The following is a 23,949-nucleotide window of genomic DNA, read 5'->3' as shown; positions in this document are numbered from 1 at the left end:
GACCACGGCGTGTCTGATGCTTTGCTCTGCCTGTGTTCTTGTTACAAGTGGCAACGCCTACCTCCTTTGTCCCGGATTTCCCATTCTCCCCGGACTCTGCCCTGGGGTCGGCTCCTCCCCACTGCCCTCTGGAATCCCAAATCCTCTGTGGCAGCCCATCTGTTACCATGGTAGCAGATTATGATGTCGCAGACCCTGGATGACTATGCACAGCTCCTGGATGTGGGGCACAGGGGCTCACAGAGGTGGGCATTGTCCAAGGGGCAGACTGGCATGGAAGGAAATAAATCCCTGGAAACTGGGGCCACGGCCTCCAGCCCAGCGAGGGAGTCCCTCTGGGAGCTGGAGCCAAGGCCAGGAATGGGGTCTGGCATGGCCTGCTCCTATGGCCTTGAAAGGCCGCTGAGCCCTCCTGCCGTGGCAGGGCTGTGTAGCCTCACACCTCTGCGGGCTCCTTGCGCTGACCGACCCAACACCGGGATGCTCACCGGGGTCTCCTCGGACAGCCCTGTTGCCTTTTGTCCTTGTACAGGTGCTGCCTGGGAAAGCCACGATCTCCGAGTGCCCGGAGAGGGAGGGAACTAGCCCAAGGTCACCCAGAGAGGAGGTGGCTGTGCCAGGATCCGGTCTTACCCCCTGCTCCAAATCTTTCCATCTGGTTACACTTTCAGATGTGGCGTACTGAGGTGATTTAGTTCTGGTCCACAACCTGAGAGCAACCATGCTGCCTCAGTTTCCCCAGAGTGGTCCATTAGCAGAGACGGGTCACAGGTGCATGTCTATTCTGGCACATTCCACGGGAATACTTTATGGGGTCCTCTGAGCCATGTGATAACACGGAGGTGGCTGACGGCCTTCGTGGAAAGAGCCCAAGCTTCAGCAGCTGCCACGTGGAATTAAAATCCCACTTCTGCTGCCTGCCGGCATCAGGTTCCTCTTCTGTCAGACGGGCTCCACAGCACCACCAGGATAGATGTGCAGAGTCCCTGGGGTGTTGGGTGAAAGGTGCCAGGCCAGAGCCAGGGTGGAAAATGTGCAAACGGGTCCTGACAGTGGACAAATCCCTTCTCTGCACACTGACATGGGACATCCATCCCTGAGGCTGCTGCTTCTGAACCTGGTCGGCCTCAAGGCTGCTGGGCTGCCCTCCAGGACTGCCCTGACCTCCCAGCCTGGCACCTCCAGGGCTCGGCACACGGTGGGGCCGAGCTCACTCCCAGGCTCCCAGAATGCTAGGGAGGAAAGGGACTGATTTTGATAGTGTCAGCTGGCCCAGACCTGTGACCGGGCCAGCCCCTCTGTCCCCTTCTTCTTCAAGTTCACCTTGCTTTTTTGGGTTCTGCCTGTTTTTCCTCACACGGAGTTCCTGGGGGATAGATTGGGCTGGTTTCTCTTCTGTGTGCTCAGTGTGGAGCCTGGGATGCAGTGAGCACGGATGCAAGCTCACTGAACGCTGAGCCGGAGCTTCTGCAGGATTTCCCCCCTCATTTGAGGCTTGTCTTCCACACCTGATGCCGCTGAGTGTTTTGTTTGAAGAGCCACAATGGGGAAGCGAGGGACCTGACTGTGAAGTCAAACTGTGGCCCTGCTCCCACCCACGTGTGACCTTGGCCATGTACTTAACGCCTCTGGGCCAAGATGTCTCCATGGGGTCAAGTGGGGACCTAAGTGGCCCTATGTCGTGAGGTTTCCTGGTAAAGCATCTGCACAGAGATGGGCACACAGACTGCACTTGGAGAATGTTACAACAGGATAAAGAAGACACTAGGATATACATTTCTTTTCTGCGGAGGCCGAGCTTCTTGTTCAAGGGATACGCTGGTCCTCATGTGGGACAATGCACCGGGTGCTGTGGTTCATAGCCGTATTTATTTCAGATGATTGTAGGCTGTGATTTTAAAAGACCGTATTGGCACCTGTTACCAGCACCAGCTCCTCAGTGCGGAGCTCAGGGAGGGCTGCTTGGGGGCTTGGGCTGGGAGGCTCGAGAAGTGGTTGTGATCCCTGCTTTGCTGTGTTTCCCTGGGCCAGCCCCTTTCCTTCTCTGGGCCTTAAAGCCCCCTCCCCCGCAAATCTGTAGGTATGCAGGTTCCTCTCATTTCTTCTAGCTCTGCACAGAGAGGTACTCTCCTAAAGAAAGTGTGAAGAAAGCTCATCTTAGAATGTAGATGTATTTGAAGGATTCCACTGAAAGGCAGATGTATAACTGATTCAGGAGACCCAGTGTCGGTCCCCAAATCCAGGCTGTTCAGGCCAGGGGAGCAGTCACATGGCCTCAGAGGCAGCCCCAGGGCCTGGGGGAGGGTTTACATCATCCAGGACTGGCCACTGGGAAGAAGCTTCCCTGGGAGAAGTGTGGGAGCAGAGGCTGGGCAGCCAAGCCCCCGTTTGGTCAGTGTCCCCAGTGACATCTGTCCTGACTTGGGTCCTGTTCTGAATCCGACAGAGTCCCTGCCCTGGAGGAATATCAGGCCAATACAGGGACAGGGACAAAGGCAGACTCTGGTGGCCCCTACCTTATTATCCCACTTTTTGTTACCAGCTGTGAGAATTTAGTCTCTACATAATGGCCCCTGTGAAGGTACAAAACACCTGTTTCCTTTGCTTCTAAGGCTCAATCCATAAAAACGGGAATAGCAGCAGGGGCACCTGGGTGGCTCAGTGGTTGAGCATCTGCCTTTGGCTTAGGGCGTGATCCCAGGGCCCTGGGATCAAGGGTCCCTGCATGGAGCCTGCTTCTCTCTCTGCCTGTGTCTCTGCCTCTCTCTCTCTGTGTTTCTGATGAATAAATCTTAAAAACCCAAAAAACCAAACCAAAACAAAAAACAGAGTAGCTGTTGCGGACTGCATCTTCTGTGCCAGGACCTCTTTCCATATTCTTCAGACATTGTAACTTGCCGCTCCTCCGCAGAGCCCTTGTTTGCTTCTTCCCATTGTATAGATAAGAAAACAGGCTCGGTGGTTCAGTAACACCCCCAAGGTCACGCAGACAGAGGCAGAGCTGGGATTCAGATGCCTGTGCAGAGCCTCCCTCCAAGGCTGTGAGTGCCTCGAGAGCACTTACTCGCGGGAGATGGAGTGGGTGTCTCACCCAGTAGATGCTTTTTTCATCACCCCCAACAGAACATACCTCATTAATCTTGTCTCAGAGTAATCATTTGCTTTTAGGATTCATTAGCAATAGCTCCCTGGTGCTTCCAGAGGAGCCTGGTAGGGGTAGCAGGACAGGCCAGTGAAGGGGCTGAAAGCTGGCTGAAGGGGCTAAAGTCATTGCCATAGGTGATCAGGGAAGGCTTCCTGGGGGTGGTGGCAGTGAAATTGGACATTGAGGGGAGGAGGAGTGAGGAATAAGACAAGAGAACAAGCAGTCCTTTGGAGGATGGATCCAGGTGCCCTTGCTGACCCTGAGGTCCTAAGCTTGGAGGCAGGGACAGCTGTCACCTGTCTCTACCAGATGCGCAGCAGATGCCTGAGGAATAAATCAGAGCTGCTCTCCTGTCCTCCCTTGGTTAGCGAGGCCCTCTGTGGCCTGTGGGGTGGTGGGAGGTCACATGGTCCTGCTTTCAGACGGAACATGTTCTGGTCCCCCCAGGGCCACTGGACTGTACCCTGTGCCCACTAGGCCCCTCATGCTCTTCTCCTTGTCCCACAGCCAAGAAGACCTGTGCAGACAGTGACTTCACCTGTGGCAACGGCCACTGCATCCCAGAGCGGTGGAAGTGTGACGGCGAGGAGGAGTGTCCCGACGGCTCTGATGAGTCTGAGGCCACCTGCAGTGAGTCCTGGCCCTAGGGTGGGGGTGGGAGTGCTGCTCAGCTTCCTCATCAGATCCTCCTTGTCAGGAGGTTGGGAGGCTCAGTTGAGGTGACCTGTCAGCCACCGCTCCAGACCCTCCTCGGGCCGCACCATCCGGGGCTCCCAGTGAATGGCCAGGCGTACCCAGTGCTAGTTTCTGCTGGTGTCTTGCAGCTTGGGTCCTGCTCCTGGAGCGCCCAGACCTAGAAGCAGCCAGAGCGTATCCTCCGGGTCTCCCTGCAGCCTCCCCCACTATTTTTCTGGAGGACTCTGATCATAATTCTAACAGTACTGGTAACAGCAGGTGCCTATTAAGTGTTGACTGTGTGCCAGACACAGTGCTAGGCTCTTCGTGTGCACTAATTCATCTTCTTCCCACAGCAGCCTTATGAGGTGGGGGACCATCACTTTCTGAATTTTGAATTTTTGAGACTCAGAGAGGTTGAGTGTCATGCCCAAGACCATCCAGCCAGGACTTTGAGGCCCTGGCTCTATCCTCTGAGCCAGCTGAGCCCAGGCACCCTGGCGTCCATGGCAGGCCGGGAGGGCAGTAGAGGCAGCCGGGGTAAGCTGAGGGCCAGAGCCGGAGCCCCAGGCCTGCCTCCCACGCTCAGGCCTTTGTCTCGCCTTGATTTCTTTTCCAGGCCCTAATCCTCAAAGCAAACTTACACCCGGCAGGTCATTCTGTGACATTTGTTAAATTAAAAAGGAGATGAGGAGGGGGCGGGGAAGTCCCCAGCAGTCCCAGGCAGAGCCTCAGCAGAGTAAGACAGAGACAAAAGGTTGGCGAGGAGCACGTGGAGGATGATTGGGCCAGGGAGGACCTCTGAGTCCCAGTCCCCATGCTTGTTAGGGGTCACATTTACCCCAGAGGCAGAGGCGGGGACATTGAGGCCTGCTGCCCATCCAGGGCTGTGGCTGGTGATAACTGGGTTTCTTCGTCTCCTAGCAACAGATCTACTACCAGTCTCTCCGTGAGAGAGAGAGAGAAAGAGAAAGGGAGAGCAGGAGCGACCCTGGGTCTCACACAGCTGCCTGCCCCCGCCAACCCCCCCCGCTAGGCCATCGACCCTGTGCTTTTTCTTACCCCCGGCAGCCAGCCTGTCCTGGGGCTGGTCCTGAGCTTTGTTCTGAGCCACAGAAGGCATGAAGCCTGGCCATGCCCATGGGGACTCTTATCCTCAGGGCAAGCTTGGATCCCTGTTTAGAGAGAAGGAAACTGAGGCTAGGATGTGTTTGGCCACTTGCCCTTGGCTGCCCGGCTAAGGAGGGGCCAGGACTGTGTGTGTGGGAGGGGGTGGTGGCCACAGGGGACTGTGCAGGGGGCACTGTAGCCGGCCGGCCTCGCTCCAGCAGCCACCCTGGACACTGTGGGCGCAGCAGGGGAGGGAGGGGAGCCTCAGCACACTGCTTCCAGGGTCTGTCCTCCAGCCTGAGAGCTGTGCTTCCCCTTCTTCCTGTGTCTTTGTCTCTTTATGTTGATGTTCCTTGTTCTCATTCCTGCTCCCCCTCCAGGGCCCTGCCCACCCTGCTCTCTTGGACCATCTCTCCCTCTACCTGCCCCCTACCCAGCCTCTCTCTTGCCATTCCTCTCCTCTGTGCCCCATGGTTCCCTGTCTTTCTCCCTCTCACCTATCCTAGCAGTTGCTGCCTTTCCATCCCCTGGCTGCACAGGGGCTCTCCAGCCTCACCTCTCCTGCCTCCCAGGCCTGCCTTGTGCCCACTGTAAGGCACTATAATTTGACAGTTGAATAACTGGAGAAGTCGAGGGCCTTGCTTCCAAGACACACAGGTTTGTGGCTGCCCTGTGGCCTTCTTTGATGAGATGGGCTCATTAGCCTCTCAGGTTTGACAGAGCACCTGTGGGAACAGGAGTCCAGGATGAACCCTGGGAGTCAGGAGGCCCAGCCCTCCTCTGGGTTCTCCTAGTGAATTTGCTGTGAGATCCTGCACACCTTCCCGTCCCTCTCTGGGCTCTAGTTTCTAACATCTCAGAATCCCAAAGACCATGATCTAAGATTCCTGGACTCTTAGGACCCTCTCTCCCAGCTGAGGCATAAGGCCCAGGATCCCACCTATTGTGCAGTTACATTGATCAGAGGTGGGCAAGGCCTGTGGGTGGGTTGGGGGGCGCTGCCCAGAGGAGGTGGGCCAGAGTAGGACCTCAGGGGTTAGCAGAATTTGGGACAGCAGGACCTGGCAGCAGGCTTGCTCACTGTTTCCCTTCCGAATGGGAACCTGGTAGCCAACCCACTGCCCATTTAACTGGTGTTGCCATAGCAACCTCCTTAGTCTACCAGGTTCACCTCTTTAGCCTAACCGGGTTCCTAGGGACTATCAATGGCAACTCAAAGAAAGATTATAGGCAAGGGCGCCTGGATGGCTCAGCGGGTGAGCACCTGCCTTTGGCTTAGGTTGTGATCCCGGGGTCCTGAGATCAAGTCCCACATCGGGCTCCCTGCAGGGAGCCTGCTTCTCCCTCTGCCTGTGTCTCTGCCTCTCAATCTGTCTCTCATGGATAAATAAAATCTTTATTAAAAAAAAAAAAAGATTATAGACAGGAGTAAAGTGTAGTGGGTTTGGTGTGTGATATAGTTGGGTCTAGGTCTTTTTTTTTTTTTTTTATGATAGTCACATAGAGCGAGAGAGAGAGAGAGAGGCAGAGACATAGGCAGAGGGAGAAGCAGGCTCCATGCACCGGGAGCCCGACGTGGGATTCGATCCCGGGTCTCCAGGATCGCGCCCTGGGCCAAAGGCAGGCGCCAAACCGCTGCGCCACCCAGGGATCCCTGGGTCTAGGTCTTGTGAGACTTCAGGCAGGTTGCTCAGTCTCCTTGAGCCTCAGTTTACTCATCTGTAAAATGGAGTGATGACATATACCTTATGGGGGTTACGAAGATGAGATGGAAAAGATACGGCAAAGTGTTGGTGCTGGAGTAAATGGCAGTGTTACTCTTATAGACTGTGTTTTGATTCCAGACCCTCTCTCCCATACACCAGTTTAAAATTTTATTTTTATTTTTTTAAAGATTTTATTTTTTGAATAACTTGTTATTTTATGAATAACATGATAGACACAGAGAGAGAGAGAGCGAGAGCAGAGAGAGGCAGAGACACAGGCAGAGCGAGAAGCAGGCTCCACGCCGGGAGCCCGACATGGGACTCGATCCTGGGACCCCAAGGTCACACCCTGGGCCAAAGGCAGGTGCTAAACCACTGAGCCACCCAGGGATCCCTAGTTTAAAATTTTATTTTATTTTATTTTATTTTATTTTTTTATTTATGATAGTCACAGAGAGAGAGAGAGAGAGGCAGAGACACAGGCAGAGGGAGAAGCAGGCTCCATGCACCAGGAGCCCGACGTGGGATTCGATCCCGGGTCTCCAGGATCGCGCCCTGGGCCAAAGGCAGGCGCCAAACCGCTGCGCCACCCAGGGATCCCCCTAGTTTAAAATTTTAGAGTAAGTAAGGGGGTTTGGATAGAGAAGGAAAGGAATTTGGGAGCAGGTCCCCATTTTCGTGCTCCCCTACTATGTCATCCACCCGTAGCTAGCTAGGGTTTCTCCAGGCTTTCTTTCCTCTGGTTCTGGGATTTGTGTCTATCAAATACGGCCAGGAGTCACAGTAGGAAAGCCTGGGACATTTGCCTAATGAAAGTGGCACTTCGGCTCTAATTATAGCTCACTTGATTGGGGACGCTTCTGACCCACCTTCAGGCGTCTGATGGGAGGGGTACGGGGTGGGGATGGGGAGGTTGATTCAAGGTGAGTGAGTTGCAACTTTGGGTACTGCTTATTGAAAATGGGATTTTATTCATCGTCTTAGAACCTTTCCAGTGGAAGAGGGACCTTACAGATGAACCCAGTGCCCCTTCCTATTATCGATCAGTCTGAGAGGCCCAGAGGCAGGCTAGAGGCTGACCAGCTAGGCGTCCTTTGCCTGAGCCCGTGGGAAGGAGGCAGGTCTGACTGCCCCCACCCCCCCTGCCGTGCTTCCTGGGCAGCAGCTGGACCCTGGGAGCCCTACTGCCTGAGTCCCTGGCCCCCCACCCCAGGAGCTGGCAGTCCCCAGTTCCTATCTGGAGGTTGCCTGCCCTTAAGCCTCACATGTCCGGATGGGATGCTGCAGATGTGCTTGCTCACTAAGCAGCCATCATACACTTTCATTCTTTTATTCACCAGACATTTCTCTTTTCATCAATTTGTGAACTCATACGTTAGAGAATGCCAGTGGATTGGATTTCTGGGGCAGGATTCTCTGGGACTTGATAATGCCTCCAGCCACTCTGGCATGCAGTTCCAGGTCCTTGCTGACTTTGGAGGATGCCTGGTATCTTAGAGATGGTGGGGCTCTTCACACCTGCCTCTCAGGACCTCGAGGACACTTGACAGGCCAGGGCATTCCTCAGGGCATCTTCCTCTGCGGAAGGCCCTGTGGACTCTGGTAATGACTACCCCAGGGATGAGAGCAGAGCCCACCCAGCCCCTTGCATTTGCATTTCATGAGAGGAAACAGGGGCAACTGGTTTCTGAGTTTGTTCCAGGCTCTGAGTGTCTAGATTTTCATGTTTCCTCATTTAAGCCAACAACCAATTCTAAGAGAGCATGTAGCCCCGTTTTCAGATGGAGCCTTGGCACAGAGAGGTTAAGTGACTTGCTGGCTGTCCTGAATGTGGACATGAGGTGGCCATGCTGTCTGAGTAAAGGCCCGGTGAGCTTCCTTCCTCTGGTGACCCTGTCTCCAGCCCAGAGGGATTGGGGGCACCAACGGGGCCTGCTTTCCTCATGGGCCGTGGTTAAACAGTGTGTTTGGAGGTAAGAGACCTGGGCTGGAAGTCCAACTCTGCTCTGTCTTTGAGCAAACACCTTACCCTCTCTGGGCTCTGCTTGCCTCATCTGTAAACAGGAGGTAGTAATAGCACTCCCCTCCCTCATAAGGTGATACTGCATGTCAGCACTTACCCAGACCAGCTTCCCAGGGCTAGGCAGTGAGGAGGCCTGAGCCGGGAGCCTAGAAAGTGAGGTTCGCCTCCTAGCCTTGGGGAGAAGCTGTATTAACAACAGCGATGGGGAGGTTCTCAGAGAGAGAGGTGGTTGAAACACCTGGTATCTAGTCTCCTAGATGGTCCCTTCCCCTCTTTGGGCCACTGTCTCCTGTTACCGTAATGGGTGCTCCTCCAGGTGACCTCTCGTGTCCTAGCATTCCAGGACAGTGCCTTGGCACTTTGAAGGTAGGAGGGCTGGTGTCAGGCATTGCTGAATCCTCCAGAGCCTGTAATTAGAGCTGTCTATTTAAGGACACAGCAAATGTCTTATTAATTATAAAGAAAGAAAGCAGACGGATTGTTTAATCATTGTCCTTGCTGAAAGGTTATGCAATTAACTATATAAATATTCATTAAAAGTTCAAGCGGCTGCCTGCTGCACTGGGGTATGCAGAACCAGGCCTTAAGAGGTGAGGAAAGATGGTGAAGGGCCATTTCACTCACCTGGGCTTTGAGGTGTAGAGTTTGGGGCAGGTTTGGACTACTCTACCCACAGGAGCCTGCAGGGCTTGATGGAAAGGGCAGGTTCAGTCAGAGGAACCAGGACTCTGCCTCTCACCTGCTGTGCATCTTTGGATCAGTTCCTTGTTCTCTCTGAGCCTGTTTCCTCATCTCTAAAACGGAGTGCCTATCTTAAGTACTGCTGCCCTGCTCTCCTCTGGGGGTGCTGCTAGGATGACCTTTGTGAATGGCACCCTGGAGTGGGCACTTACAGCCTGCAGGGTCTGCTGACCTGGGAGGTGGAGGGCGATGTGGGAAATGGCATAGCCTGATGCCCTGTGGGTGCTCAGTAAATAGGGCTTCCTTCCAGTTCCCTGCTCAAGTTCTGTTTCCAGAGGCCTGGCTCAGGATACATGGTCACCTCGTCCCTCTGTGTCACTGTTCTCTCGGGAGCTTGCAGGCATACAGAATGCCTCTGTCACCCTTATGGGGGGGAGTTTCAAGGAGATAAAATATTCTATATACTTTAGACTTGCAGAATTTTAACCCAACGACTCTCAGATGGGGTGCATGGGAATCACTGGGGCAGGGGGCAGGGGGACTTGCTGAAATGCATGTTCCTGGGCTCTGCCCTCAAAGTCTGGATTTGGTCTGATATGAGCCAGGCCCAGGAACCTGCACTTTTAGCAGCTCCTCACACCACACCCTGCAGTCAGGACTCTGGGAAACACTGGTCAGCTTCAGCTCCTTCCTGTGCTTACAGGGGTCCTGCAGTGTGGGGGCCATAGAGAGGTGTTCTGGAAGGGCCCCACCTCCCAGCTGCCATACCTCCTTCAACACCCTGCAGTACAGCCCCAAGGCAGCCTTTGTAAAAGATCTTGGAGGGTCAGCGCTCTCTAGGGCTCTATGCCACAGTTACTTGTGAAGGGGAATTTCTAGAAAATGAATCCCATAGATCCTGTATTCCCAATGGGTTGCCTCATATTTCATGAAATGTATTCCTAGGGATAACTCTGGAGTCCAAGGTACTCCTCCCCCTTGGCATAGCAGCGTCTGGGGGCCCTGCCTCAAACACCTGCCCTCTGCCCCATCCTATCCCTTTTCTCCATCTCTCTTGCCCTACCATCCCAGCTATGAAAGTCAGAGAAGGGGAAACTGGTCTGAGATGAGGGGGCGAAATTGAGTGAGGTTTGAGTGACCCTATGCCGGCAGGTGCAACAGACTGTGCCAAGCCTCTGGGGTCAGCCCCAGCTGACTTGGAGTCGTCACGCAGTTCTTAGCAGCTGTGTGACTAGAACCCAGTGCTTACCGCCCTCTGGTACACAGTAGCCCTCAGGACATACTCACTGAGTGAATGTACAAGTCCTTATCTGTCCGTTTGGAGAATACTAGCGGATAATCATCAGTGAGCACTGGGCTGGGCTTTCTTCTACGTGCCTGACAGATGTTAAAAATCCTACGTACTAGGGAATAGTATCAGCCCCACTGTCTTGGCACCAAGGTGAGGACTGTGGGCCAAGCTCACATGGCCAGTGAGTGACCGAATTCATGCCCAGGAAGCCAGGTTCCAGAGCCCCTGCCCGTGACCTCCAAGCTGGAGAGCTTGACATAATCCTCACCCTGCTGGGCTATTGTGAGGATTAAGTGAGTGCCTAGCTCTGTGCCTGGCACATCCTGGAGACGACAGCGTTTATACCATGGAGGGTAGCAGGGAGCCGGCCGCAGAGGTCTGAAATGCGTCTGCCACAGCTGGCTCTGTCACGTGGATCGTCCTGGGATGCTCGGGATGAGAGCTGTGCCCAGCCCTGATCAGGGTTCTCATTCTTTCTTCCAAATTGAGAATCAACCCTGGGGCTCCAGGCCCCTGATTGAGTCAGCCTCTGATTGCTGCTGCAGTAATTATAGCTGTGTGGTCCCGCTGGGCCCTGCAGCGCGGCACTGCTCTGATGCGGGCTCAGCACCATCACCAGGGGAGGGGGCGGGAGGGGGGTGGCGTACCCAGGGAGCTGCTCTGGCCTTGGTGAGCCCTCCTAATCCACAGGTTCAGATCACGGAGCTGCTGATTTGGAAGCCAAACCGAGGCCCAGTCGGGGCATATTTCAGCCCTAGCACACAGTAGGGAAATGGCAGAGAAGCATGAAGGGCAGGGCAATTTTGTGTTGCTGGAGCTCAAGGGGAGGTTTTGAAGGGTGGGAGGCAGGGCTGGTGAGGCAAACGGGTGGCTGGATCCAGGATGGGCCTGAGTGCCAGGGCCCAGGGGCCCACGAGAGGGCATTAGCAGGGAGTGGGGGGATCAGATGTAGGACTCAGAGGGTCTTTGGGGTGGACGACGCTGCTTCTCAGATGAAGAAACTGAGACCCGGGGCAGGGAGGCCCTGATGGATTCCCAAGGCCTTGGGCCAGGTGGCTGGGGTCAGGCAGGAGGACCGGTTGGCGCCATGCCCCATGTCCCCCTTGGCTAAGCCATGCATGTGTGTCTGTCTCTACAGCCAAGCAGGTGTGTCCTGCAGAGAAGCTGAGCTGTGGACCCGCCAGCCACAAGTGTGTGCCTGCCTCGTGGCGCTGCGACGGGGAGAAGGACTGTGAGAGCGGTGCAGACGAGGCCGGCTGTGCCACCTGTGAGTTGGGTTAGGTCCCAGGGTCTGCTGGGAAGTGAGGCAGCCTCAGGGAGCAGCAGCCGTTTCTGGAGGGGCTTTCTGGAGGGGCTCGGTGGGGGGAGAGCAAAGGGTAACCATGAGGACACTAGTAATGGCCAGGCGCTCTGGAGAGACATTTCTGGCTTTCATCCTCACAACCACTGCACAAGCAGCCATTGTCATCCCCATTTTATGGGTGAGGAAACTGAGGCTCAGACAAGCGAGGAATAGCTTCCAATGTCGAGTGATGGAACTGAGATTCAGATCTGGCTCTGGACAGCCGAGCCCAGGAGTCTTTTTACCATATCTGACATCTATTCATCCATTCCATCCGTCTCCACTGAGTTCCGAGCAAGGGCAGGGGGCCAGGGTTGGGCCATAGGGAGTCATGGTGGTGGCCTGGGCCAGGGCACTGGTGGTGCTGGGGTGGGGGAGGGGCAGACTCCTGAAGTGTGAAGGACGCCTGATGCTGAAATCTCAGACTCCAGCAGGAATGTCACAGGGCGGGAAGACAGACCCAGCAGCCTCGGCAGGAACAGATGGAAGCGGTCATTGGGGCAGTTCCACATCACTGAGCTTCAAACACAGGATTATCTCCTGCCCAGGGAGCAGGCCAGCAGGTCCTGGGCCAGTGGGGCTTATGCTTGTTTCAATTGGATGGACACCTACTGTGTGCCAGGCCCAGAGCCAGGCTCTGGAAGGGATGATGAGGTGAATCCTACGTGCCACCTTCCTCCGGGAGCTCATGATTAATAGGGGAGACAGACTGGCTGTCGATAACTAGGCTGCAAGGCTGGACTGAAATATAGGTGGTTTGGGGTATTATGAGGACTTTTGCCAGGCACTTATCCACCAGCCTCTATATTTACATCCCATCCATACTCCCTGGCCCAAGGGAAATGCCATCTCTTTCTGGAGGTGTCTGAGTCACAGCACTCTAGATTCCAAGTCTGGAGTTCTGATGTGTCTGAAGCAGGAAGCATCTGGGTGTGGGGAGGAGATGCTGGCTGGGACCAGCAGTTTCAGAGCCGTCCGTGGTGATGGCACTGGCTTGATTCCTGAGCTGTGATAATTTTGCAGGCCTTCACTGGCCAATATGAATCCTCTTCTCTTCTTACTCCGCACCCGCCTCCCACCACCATCAGATGTTTCCTCAGCTCTAAGGGCCATCAGCCACGATTGCACAGGGTGGGAGTATCTCTAACTAGGGCAAATTGTGTGGCAGGCATGTTCTTCATTAATTATGGGAGACGGGAGGGTGGCTAGAAGGTCCTACTGGATGGCTCTGCTACAGCTCTGGACCAGCTGGGCAGAGGAGCAAAAATTATTCTTTCTCTCCTCCCCCAGAGCTGCTTCCATTTGTGAGTGCTGGGAGTGGGGTCTCTGGAGGCAGGTGTGAGAATATGGCTCTTGAAGTCGTTGTCAACTTTAAAACCTTAGGGAGAACTCAGAATAAGGAAGGACTTCCTCCCAGAACTCTGAACTTAGTGAGTCTTTACCCACCCCCAGACACATGCAAGCTGAGTCTGGCAGGAAAGAGGGGAGCTTCTCCAGGCATCGGTGTAATCTTGGGGGGCAGGCACCACAAGGTAGCATGTGGTTTTCCCACCAGTGCCCCAACATCCGAAAATCCCAGAAGGGGGAGAAACGCAACTGTCAGAAACTTGATAGAGCTGTCAGACACACATGACGAGCTGCCTACATTGTGAAACCTAAGACATCATTCTATTTTATGTTCAATAACAATGAAAAATGACATTTTTCTATCAGAAAATAGAAGCAGACTCTTGGTGCCCCCACGTGGAGAGATCTGGTGCTGCCACCACCATCAGGTTACCCAAGGCTACAGCCCCCAGACCTAGCCGTGGCCTCTGTGTAAGGAATGAAGCAGGGAGGAGATGAGGAGGTCGCTGCTCTGAAAATGGCTTCCATTCCAGGAAAAGAAGAGAAAACAAGGGAACTGAGAGGGGTCAGAGTAGGAGAGAAGAGCCCCAAACCTGAGTTCTGGTTCTGTGTGACCCTGGGCAAGTTGCTCCTTCTGGGCCTCAGTTTCCCCATCTGTAAACTAGCAGTTGGGCTGGTGGTCTCCAAAGCCCTCCCAGCCTCTAAAGTGAGCAGTTCACTAGACAGAGGAAGCCCAGGGCCCCAGGCAGGGCCAGTGACCCGTGCCCTTGACTACTGCACATCCCTTAGTTACTGCCCACACCCATCCACCCACTGCACAGCTGCCCCCTGCAGGGAGCTCTGTGCCAGGCTCTCAGGACAAGCTGGGTCAGTCTCAGCCCATCCCCACGCAGTAGTTGTGAGGGAGACAGAAGGACATGAGACCCAGACACATGAGCGTGCTGTGAAGGGCACACAGAAGGAGAGCAGGGGTGGAGGGAGGCTTCCCAAGTAGGAAAGTACAAAGGGTGTTATAAAAGGTGGACGTGGGGCCCCTGAAGGATGAGTACATGTCACTGAAATACAGAGGCAGCGGTGGGCAGGAGGCGAGCGCCCAGCAGAGGGGACAGCTTGGGCGAAGGCCTCGAGGTGAGCAGGTGGACCAAGGGTCTAGTATGGCTGACTGAGGTGTTGGGGTAGAGCAGCGGCTCCGTGCCCAGCGGCCTGGATGCCAGGCCAGGGGACTGACCCGGATGCTGCGGGCACATAGCTGTGGGAAGAGGCCTCAGCCCTGCCATCAGGAGACAGCTCCAGACCTGATTCCTTGGGGAAGGGTCAGCGTCACGTTGGGTGTCGTGTCCAGGAACATCACCTGGCCTTTCAAGACCGGCCGGGCCTGCCGCCCAGGTGCTCCCAGCCCCACCTCCGTGCTGTTGCCCGAGGGGAATCATCCCCGCGAGGAGGCCGCGAGGTCAGGGAGGGCAGGGTGTTGCCCAAGGTCCCCTGCGAGGCCCCTGCTGGGATCAGAAGCCCCAGTGCCCTCCGGTCCCCCAGTCAGGCCCCCACCTGTGGCCCGTGGGCAAGCGTCAGGGTGTCGTCGTGTCCCCGCCCGCCCGCAGCGGGGCCGACCGGCTCTCTGTCCCGCGCAGTGTGCGCCCCGCACGAGTTCCAGTGCAGCAACCGCTCCTGCCTGGCCGCCGTGTTCGTGTGCGACGGCGACGACGACTGTGGCGACGGCAGCGACGAGCGTGGCTGCGCCGACCCGGCCTGCGGGCCCCGCGAGTTCCGCTGCGGCGGCGGCGGCGGCACCTGCATCCCCGAGCGCTGGGTCTGCGACCGCCAGTTCGACTGCGAGGACCGCTCGGACGAGGCGGCCGACCTGTGCCCCGGGGCCACCGCCGCGCCCGCCGCCTGCGCCGCTGCCGCCCAGTTCGCCTGCCGCAGCGGCGAGTGTGTGCACCTGGGCTGGCGCTGCGACGGCGACCGCGACTGCAAGGACAAGTCGGACGAGGCCGACTGCCGTAAGCCCCCGCTCCCTTCCACGGGCGCGCCTGCCCCCTCACTGCAGGCCCTGGTTACCCGGGTTACGGCGCCCGGGCTTGAGGCAGGTGGAGTCCTTGCTTGGAGCAGCTCGGGTCTGACCGCAGAGGCCGAGGGTCTTCTCCGGCCCTGCCCTTTGGAGCATTTGCCTCCTGGCTGCAGTGCCCGGGACCTTGGTACACTCAGGAGCTGCCCCCCTCCACCTGCTGGGCCTCAACCCTCCCAGCTGGGCTTCCCCACCCGGTACTCCCCGCCTCCCCTGAACCACCATCTCCTTCAGCACAGCTCTGCTGTGATGTCGTCTGTTTGTTCCTCAGCTCCCCTTCCAGTAGTACCTTGAGCTCCAAGAAGGTGGGGAGCCCCCCAGTAGTCTCTGGGTTCCCGACGTCCCACATAGTGCCCGGCATGCAGTAGGTGCTCAGGAAGGATTTGCTGAAGGGATGAAGTCGTTAAGTAATGAGCACCAACACTCAAAAGAGGGCCACGGGTCCACTGGGGACAGGTGGCTCTGGGGAGAGGTGGTGGATGGGAAAACGGGACCTGAGTTTTAGTCCTGGCTCTGCCAGCCAGAGTGCTATGTGATCCTGGGTGAGGCCTTCGCCCTCTCTGAGCTTCAGTCTCCCCATTTCTACACTGAAAGTGCCTTGGCCAGGTGTCCTTTGAGGACTCCCAAGCTCAGCCACTGGTTCTGTTCTTGCTGAGGGTGGATATGGTCTGGGCGTTGGGGGCTGGGGGAGGAGAGAGGTCCTAACACCACCTTGGGCCTGACCCACTCTCTTTGCCCTCTCTTGGCAGCTCTGGGGACGTGTCGTGGGGATGAGTTCCAGTGTGGGGATGGGACTTGTGTCCCAACACTCAAACGCTGTAACCAGGAACAGGACTGTCCAGATGGGAGTGACGAAGCTGGCTGTCTACAGGGTATGTGGGGTTGGGCCACAGGAGTGACACTCTCCCTGAAGAAGAGCCCTGAGCTCTCTGGGCTCCAGAGAGAGCAGAGTTCAGAGAGGTTTCCGCTCGGTCCCTGAGATGTGTCTTCCCCCAGAGCATCACTTGCCCCTAAATTACCTAGATTTACTTCCTGGGGTCCTATTGGCCCCAGAACAGGATTTTAAAGGACTTTGCAAAAGCTGAGAGGACTAGGGGTACATGAAAAGTCACTGTAGGATGTCTAGCCTCCATCATTTGTCCACATCCGGGCCTCCAAGTGGCTTCCTTCCCAGGAGTGGAGGTTCAGTCCCCACGGAGCCCCCTTAATTCTCAGATGACTGTTTGGTTATCACTCCCCGCCTGCAGGAGCCAGGGTCCTGATCAGGGGTCATCTGGGGTAATGGATGAAGGGTTGAGCAGTGAGGTGACCTCCCCTGTGCAGGGCCTCCAGGGCACAGGTCCACCTCAGATGGTCAGTGCAGCCCCCAGGATCTCTGTAGGGCTCCTGCTTTTCTGTCTCCGGGCCCAGCACTGCCAGATAGGCACACACCCCCACCCCGCCCCGGCCTTACCCAGCTAGATGATGCTTGGGCATCCTGATTATCCCTGGGGTCCTGCACTTCTGAGAGCTGAGCTCCCACCAGCCCTGTGTTCAACCATCTGTCCTGGGCCCTCTAGAGACCAGTAGGACTGGGGCTGGGGCTGGAACTCTGCTCGCCTCCCATGGACCTAGACCAGCCCTCCTGCCCAAGGTCTCATAGGTCCTGTCCACTCTCTTGTCCGGCCCGACAGAGTCAACATGTGAGGGTCCCCGCAGATTTCAGTGTAAGAGTGGCGAGTGCGTGGACGGCGGGAAAGTGTGTGATGCTCAAAGAGACTGCCGGGACTGGTCGGATGAGCCTCTGAAAGAGTGTGGTACAGTACCTGTCCACTTCTGGCTGCTGGACTAACCCCCCCACCCACCGCACCCCCTGGCATCCGGGCCCAGGCCCATGCCTTGCCCCTCTGCACACAGTCTGCTCTGACCCTCTCTCTGGACTCTTGCGCTGTCCTTTGGCCTCAGGTGGGACTCTCTGCCTTTGGGGCCTCTTTCTGTATCTCTCCAAATCGAACTGCCTCTCCTTTCCAACCCAGGTGCTCAATTATGCTTCCTCTCACAGACTTGGCCTCTCCTCCCTCCTTCCTCATTCAGACCTCTGAGTGTGTGCTCACTCTGAAACTTTCTTCCTCAGTGATTCTACCCTGCCGACCTAGCCAGTGCCCTGCCTCTGAGGCCTTCCAGGCCCTGTAGGAATCCTGGCAAAGGGGGAGAGATGGGACAGCAGGAGGTAGCCAACTGCGGTGCATCCAAGGCCGCCCACCTCAGGCCAGGCCTGAGTGAGAGTAAGGCAGACCCAGCAACAGGAGGTGGCACTATCCTGAGCCCCAAGGAGCTTGGACTTTCTGGGAGACAAGACTTACAGGCTGGGCATGAGTAAGGGGTGGAATGAGGGAGCTGTCCTAATGGCTAGAGCTGTCAGGGTGGGTTCCAGGCTAAAAAGAACAGGAGAGTCTGGGCTATAGGTGAAGTGGGCATCTGATAGAACATGCCGGAAACCCAGTGTGGGCTCCAGGAAGGTTCATTTCTGAGCTCAGGGGTTTGGACAGAGAATTCCTGGGAGCAAAGAGCCTAGATCAAGCCCTACCTTCCTGGCAGACCCGTTTTCACTCAGCACCTCCCCTCCTGGGCCCTCCAGGGATCCTCATTGTCTAGAACTCCCCAGGAGCAGCATGTTGCCACCCCTGGGGGAGATTTAAAAATTGATTTTGGAAGGAAGAGTAGTTGGGTGAAGGTCACCCACCCTCCACCTGAATTTGCAGGATAGGCGCTCCTCTTGGGCCCTACTGCTCCTGCAGAGGCCCTGCCAAGAAAAGCCCCAGAAGAAGGAGCCTAGACAAAAGAGGATAAGGAAGTGGGAGCACCTGAGTCTGGCTGCCCACCCCACCCTGATTTGGAGTTAGCCAGGGACTGCCAACCTACTAAATCTCTTCTTTCTGGTCTTTTGCATGACACACCTGAGAGAAGTAGGTATGCATGTATTTGTGTCTCTGTGCTGGTGAGAGGCCAGTCTCTGTGTCCATGGCTCTTCTTAGTAAGGCAAGGGAACCACATCTCGTGTCTCTGTGTGTCCCCGTGTCTGTATGAATGTGTCTATGGAGCCCATGGGCCTGTTGGTGCCTCTGCACGTAAACTGGCGTGTGTGAGCATGCAAATATGTGCATGTGCTGGGGAAAGTGACCCTTCCCCTTCCTTCCCTGGTGCCTCTGGACCACCACCCCTCCATCCCCTGCAGGCATCCAATGGAATCGCTTCCAGGCTAGATAGAACCGGGAAGGCCCAGGGAATCCCCTTCAGCCTCTCTGCCTTGGCGGCCGTGGCCTTCCAGAGCAAGGTCAACAAGGTCCAGACCCACTGCTCATTCTTTTGCTCCAATGCACCTCAGCCCTAGAGGACTCTGTGCTTTTCTTCTTTCAGAGAAATCTGAACCCTTTTCCCTTTTCAGAGCCATCCTACACGTGCTAGTCTGTCAAGTGCTTGGTACATACAGCTGTTGAATTGCTGCTGCCTGCGGGGGGAGGGGGGCAGTGAGTGGGTGCATGAATGAGATAGTGACTGAGCAGTGAGCAGATGGATGGACAGCCCTGAGGGAATAATACGGGTCAGGGAAGGCGTGGAGTGATGGAAGATTCCTGGTGTTGCAGTGGTGCCCCGCAGAGACCACCTCAAAATTGTCCTGGCTCAGCGCCCCCCAAGTGGCTGGGCCTTCCCAGGGCTGGGCCCATCTCAGTCACCCCAAACCTTCCAGTCATGGGATTGCTGTGATCTTGTTCTTTCAGTTCCACCAACATCCCAGGCAAACAGGAGGAGGCCCAGGGGTAATGGGGAATAATCCCTAAGCATGGCTTAGGCTGAAGGTGGGGCACCCACAGCTGTGCATGGCCTTGGGTGGGCAGCTCAGACCAGCTGTGTGCATGGCCATGGCTGGCTCCTCTCAGCTCTGCTTGGCTTGGCTGGAGTGGTGATTGCATGAACCTGGTGGGTAGAAGGGTGGCATGGCACCTTCTCTTGGCTTGCAGAGTTAACCTGTGATTCCAAAGTTCAGAAGATGCTGTGAGAACATGGTGAGCCTCGGTCCTGGCCTCTCTGACCTCCCTTAGGACTCTGCCAGAGGGGACGAGGGAGTGGAGGATGGGGAGAGCAGATGAGCTCCTGGCATCCCTTCAGCCCTTGGGGCAGTTGGTATTCCCGGGACCAGGCCTGTGACTAAGTATAGGAAGAGGGACAGGTGCTGAGAGGGGAGAAGGTGGAAATAACAGTACATCATATTTCATGGTAGGAGAGAAGTGGTCAAGCAGCAGCTCTGTGTAGATAAAGCTTGGAGTCCTACATAACCACAAGCTCAGTGGGGACAGCCTTTGTTGTTCAGACTGGCTGGCGGCAGACAAGTTCTGGGCCCTGTCCAGGGAGGGATGTGGACAGATGGGATGTGTCCAGAGGAAGACACTTGAATGGCAGGGCACCAGAAATCAGCCCTTTAAGGAGCTTCTGAGGGAGCCATCAGACTCTGGCCAACCCTACCTGGCAGAGCTGGAGTGGGAGCAGAAGCTTCAGGAAGGCCAGTCCAATGAGGAAGAGCTTCATAAAGAGCTATTGCAGATGGGGCCAGCTGCCTTAGGGGGAAGGAGGCTCCTTGAGGCTGGAGATGTTTAAGCAAGGGCATTTCAGAAGGGGTTCTTAAAGCATCCTGAGGGTTAGGTGTGGTCCACGCACCATGAGGTCACAAGGAAGGAGGAGCTGTGAGGCGAGTGCTTGTGAAGGAAAGGCCTCAGGTGGCCCTCACTGCCTCGAGCCTCCCAGGAGACAGAGTCCTGGCCTGGGAGACATAGGGCCTGAGTCCCACTCTGTCCCTGCCTCTGTGTCTGGCCTTGAGCAAGGACCTGCCCCTCTCTGAGCCTCCTCTTGACCAGTCGCCTGGTTAATGAGGCTGCAGCTCAGTGTGGATGGAGAGCATCTGGGCTCTGCGGGGGTCCTGTCATCCCGAGTCTCTACCTCAGCTCCCAGCCCTGCCCCTGTCCTGCCCCCACCCTAGCCTGGGCTCTGGGACCCTCAGGAGCCTGTGTCCCTCCCCAGGACTGAATGAGTGTCTGCACAACAATGGGGGCTGTTCCCACATATGTACGGACCTCAAGATCGGCTTTGAGTGCACGTGTCCAGCAGGCTACCAGCTCTTGGACCAGAAGACCTGTGGCGGTGAGACCCTCCCCTCTCCTGCCCCTGCCCACCCCCAAGCAGAGGCCGAGCCCCCTGCCAGTTCTGACCTGTGCTCCTCCTCACAGACATTGACGAGTGTGAGGACCCCGATGCCTGCAGCCAGATCTGTGTCAACTACAAGGGCTACTTTAAGTGCGAGTGCCACCCTGGCTATGAGATGGATACGCTGACCAAGAACTGCAAGGCTGTTGGTATGGGCGCCCCGAGGTGGGGGGAACGGGGCAGCTCCGAAGGGGTACAGAAAGCAACATGTCGCCACGTCTGTGAGGAGCAGATGGGCACACCTGTGCATGCACATGCATACACACACAAGGCAGGTTGCACACATGCTTGGACTGTAAGTGTACATCATGCACACAACACATCACACACTGACACCTGCATGGACCCTACATAGAGCCAGTCAGGATAGCATAGAGGGTGCACCTGCACCGCACACATTGTACGGACAAAAACTGGACCATGCAGACAGCACATGGAACAGGTCATCCCCATAGAGAGCATGACATGCGCAGACCTGCACATTGACCAGTTCAGCCACCTGAATACACTCTATTCCATTCTTTATGCTGAACACCTGACACTGTCCTAGGCGCTGGGGATTTAGCAGTAAGCAAAGCAGACACAGGTCCCCGTGTGCCCTTGTGCGACTCATATCCTGCTGGAGGACAGACAAGAAATTTGATAAATAAAATACAGGGTACCCCGGTGGCTCAGTCAGTGAAGCGTCTGCCTTCGACTCAGGTCATGATCCCAGGGTCCTGGGATTGAGCCCCATGTCAGGCTCCCCGCTCAGGGGGATGTCTGCTTCTCCCTCTGCCCCCCAGCTCATACTCTCATGCTCTCTCTTACTATCTCAAATAAATAATAAAGTCTTTTTAAAGTTTTTTTATTTGTATTTATTTTTTAAAAGATTTTATTTTATTCATGGGAGACACAGAGAGGCAGAGATATAGGCAGAGGAAGAAGCAGGCTTCATGCAAGGAGCCTGATGTGGGACTCCATCCTGGGACCCCAGGATCACGCCCCGAGTTGAAGGCAGACGTTTAACTGCTGAGCCACCCAGGAGTCCCTAAATAATAAAATCTTAAAAAAACAAAAACAAAAACACAAAAAAACAGAGCCTGGCAGATGGTGATAATGGCTTAGGAGGAGTAGAAAGTGGGGAAGGGGAGAGGGCATTGCAGGAGGGCAGACAGGGCTACAGTTTTAGAGTGGTCAGGGAAGCCTCACCTTCCTGAGAAGGTAATGTTTGAGTCAAGACATGAAGGAGGTAAAGGAAGGAGCCATGCGTTTATCTGCAGGAACCACATTTCAGGCCAAAGGAGCAGAAAGTGCAAAGGCCCTGAGGCAGGAGCATGTGTGGTGAGTTCAGATAATGGCCTAGCTAGAGCGAGGAGCATAGGAGATGAAGTCAGAGAGGTGACTTCGGGCACATCACAGAGGCCTTCTGGACTATCCTAAGCGCTGACTCTCCATTTCACTCCCAGTCAGTGGGGAGCCTTGGAAGGTTTTGAGTGGAGGAGGGACATGGTGTGCCTTACATTTCCATAGGCTCCTTCTGGCTGCTGTGCTGGGAGGAGACTCTGAGGGGTCAGGGTAGGAAGCAGGAAACCATGTAAGAAGTTTTTGCTATAACCCAGAAGGAGTGAGGGTGGCTTGGACCAGGGTGTCGCAGTGCAAATCGTGAGAAGCAGACAGACTCGACATAACTTTGAACGTCAGGACTTCTTTTGAAGCCACAGGATTCACATATCCATTGAATGCAAGGATGTGAGAGAGAGAGAAAAAAAAAGAGCCAAAGATTACTGCAAGGTTTTTGGGAAAACAGGATTGCTATTTATGGAGCTGGAAAGATGGTGAGAGGAGCAGGTTTGGGGGAATAGTAGGTTGATTTGGGCATGGTAAGTCTGAGAAAGCTGTCTAGACCACCACCCGAGTGGAAGTCGTGAGGAGGCAGTTGGACATATGAGTCTGGAGTTCAGATGTCCGAATACAATGCCCGGTGTGCAGACTATACCAGGACAGCAGCCACGGTAATGGACGCGCACTCTGCAAACTCAAAACCGTGCTGCCCCAACTGCACAAGAGGCGACATGGACATGAGCACATCGTGTGTCACATGAGGCTTGTTCTCCCCTCCCAGCCCTCCCTGTGTGGGATGCATGTAACCCACAACACGGATTATATACATGCAGTGGAGACAGCACACACCTGCCATGTAATCCAAGCCCCTGCAGATGAGCTTCCAAAGTGCAGTCACACAAAAACCCCAGTCATCCACATGCTGGGTTCCTGTCACAGACGGCTCTCAGTGGAGGTCTCCCCAAGATACCCCGTAAACCAGCTCCTGCCTTCTGAAGGTTGGTGCCACTGCTCTCGTTTGGGGGTGACAAGAATGGCAGGTCTTTGAGGTCGGCTTTCCTTCTTTCCCCTTCTGTACCCAGAGCTCTGTTTTTCTGGACTCTCTGCTGGTACCACGTCCTCCTCATCACAACACACAGGTCACAGGCCCAGGCCCACAGGGCTCTGCGCTGGTCCTTCCTGGCCCCCAGGGAACTCATTAGCCTGGCACAGATGCATAGTGACAGGGACCAGGTGCAACACAGAGGGAGAAGGCCCAGGCAGCACCAGGTACAGGTGTCGGTACTTGAGAGTGGCCCGGTAATCTAAAAACGGGCTGTGGGAGTGGCAGCCGGAGTTAAGTGCTAGTCTCTCATCAGCCTCTGGGATAGTGACCCTTGTATTGAGTAGCCAGGAATGTCAGGGTCACTAGTGATCTTCCTAAAAGTGGGTTTTGTGTGTGCGTGGGCAGCTGTGTATTGTCTCCACTGTCCCGTCCCTGCTGCTGTTTCAGAGTCAAGGGCAAACTCTACACCCAGCTCACAGGACCCTTCCCGATCTGGCCCCTGCCAGCCTCTGCAGCTTCATCCCTTGCCGTTTCCCCAGACACATTCCGCATAGACTACAGACTCCGGCTTCAGGGAGAAGAGTCTGAGACTGAGTCTCCTCTTTTAAATCACCCTAGTTCTGATGTTTGTCCTTACACTGTAGCCTCAGGCCCTTTCTAAAACACTTAATGCTCCTGTTTCTCCTTCTTGAACTGTCGCAGTGGGACCCTAAGCAGGGGCGTTAGGGAGCATTGCATTCTAGGGCGAGGGGACTCCTTGAGCAGAGGCGTGAGGCAGCCAAGCTCTGCTGCGGCTGGGTCATAATAGGTGGTCTGGTGGCTGGAGTCAAGGTGTGTTAGGGGTGAGTGACGAGGCCAGACCAGGAGCTCGGGGTCACACCACAGAAGGCCTTCAGTGTAAGCCTAAAGAGGAAACGGGGAGTCATAAAGGATGTGGGGGGTGTTTGTGTCTAATAAAAAG

The 23,949-nt window shown here is 55.6% G+C and overlaps 1 protein-coding gene across 11 annotated transcripts in view; it reads left to right on the top strand.

Moving 5' to 3' along the window:
- Window positions 1-23,949, top strand: part of LRP8 (LDL receptor related protein 8) — a 79,928-nt gene that overhangs the window by 32,289 nt on the left and 23,690 nt on the right. For 2 of the 11 annotated variants that reach the window (XM_072820291.1, XM_072820283.1), the window contains exons 3-9: window positions 3,653-3,775; window positions 11,770-11,898; window positions 14,949-15,320; window positions 16,135-16,257; window positions 17,059-17,181; window positions 20,438-20,557; window positions 20,644-20,769. In XM_072820291.1, the coding sequence (XP_072676392.1) occupies window positions 3,653-3,775; window positions 11,770-11,898; window positions 14,949-15,320; window positions 16,135-16,257; window positions 17,059-17,181; window positions 20,438-20,557; window positions 20,644-20,769 (1,116 nt within the window). Of the gene's footprint in view, window positions 1-306; window positions 533-3,652; window positions 3,776-11,769; window positions 11,899-14,948; window positions 15,321-16,134; window positions 16,258-17,058; window positions 17,182-19,143; window positions 19,183-20,437; window positions 20,558-20,643; window positions 20,770-23,949 lie in introns of those variants that run through there. The other 9 variants (XM_072820287.1, XM_072820286.1, XM_072820292.1 and 6 more) reach the window with 7 other exon arrangements.

The sequence above is a fragment of the Canis lupus genome, chromosome 3 (genome assembly GCF_048164855.1).
Source record: "Canis lupus baileyi chromosome 3, mCanLup2.hap1, whole genome shotgun sequence".
Classification (NCBI taxonomy): Eukaryota; Metazoa; Chordata; class Mammalia; order Carnivora; family Canidae; genus Canis; species Canis lupus.
The sequence above is the reverse complement of the archived record's forward strand: the minus strand, read 5'-3'. Positions and strand labels throughout refer to the sequence as shown.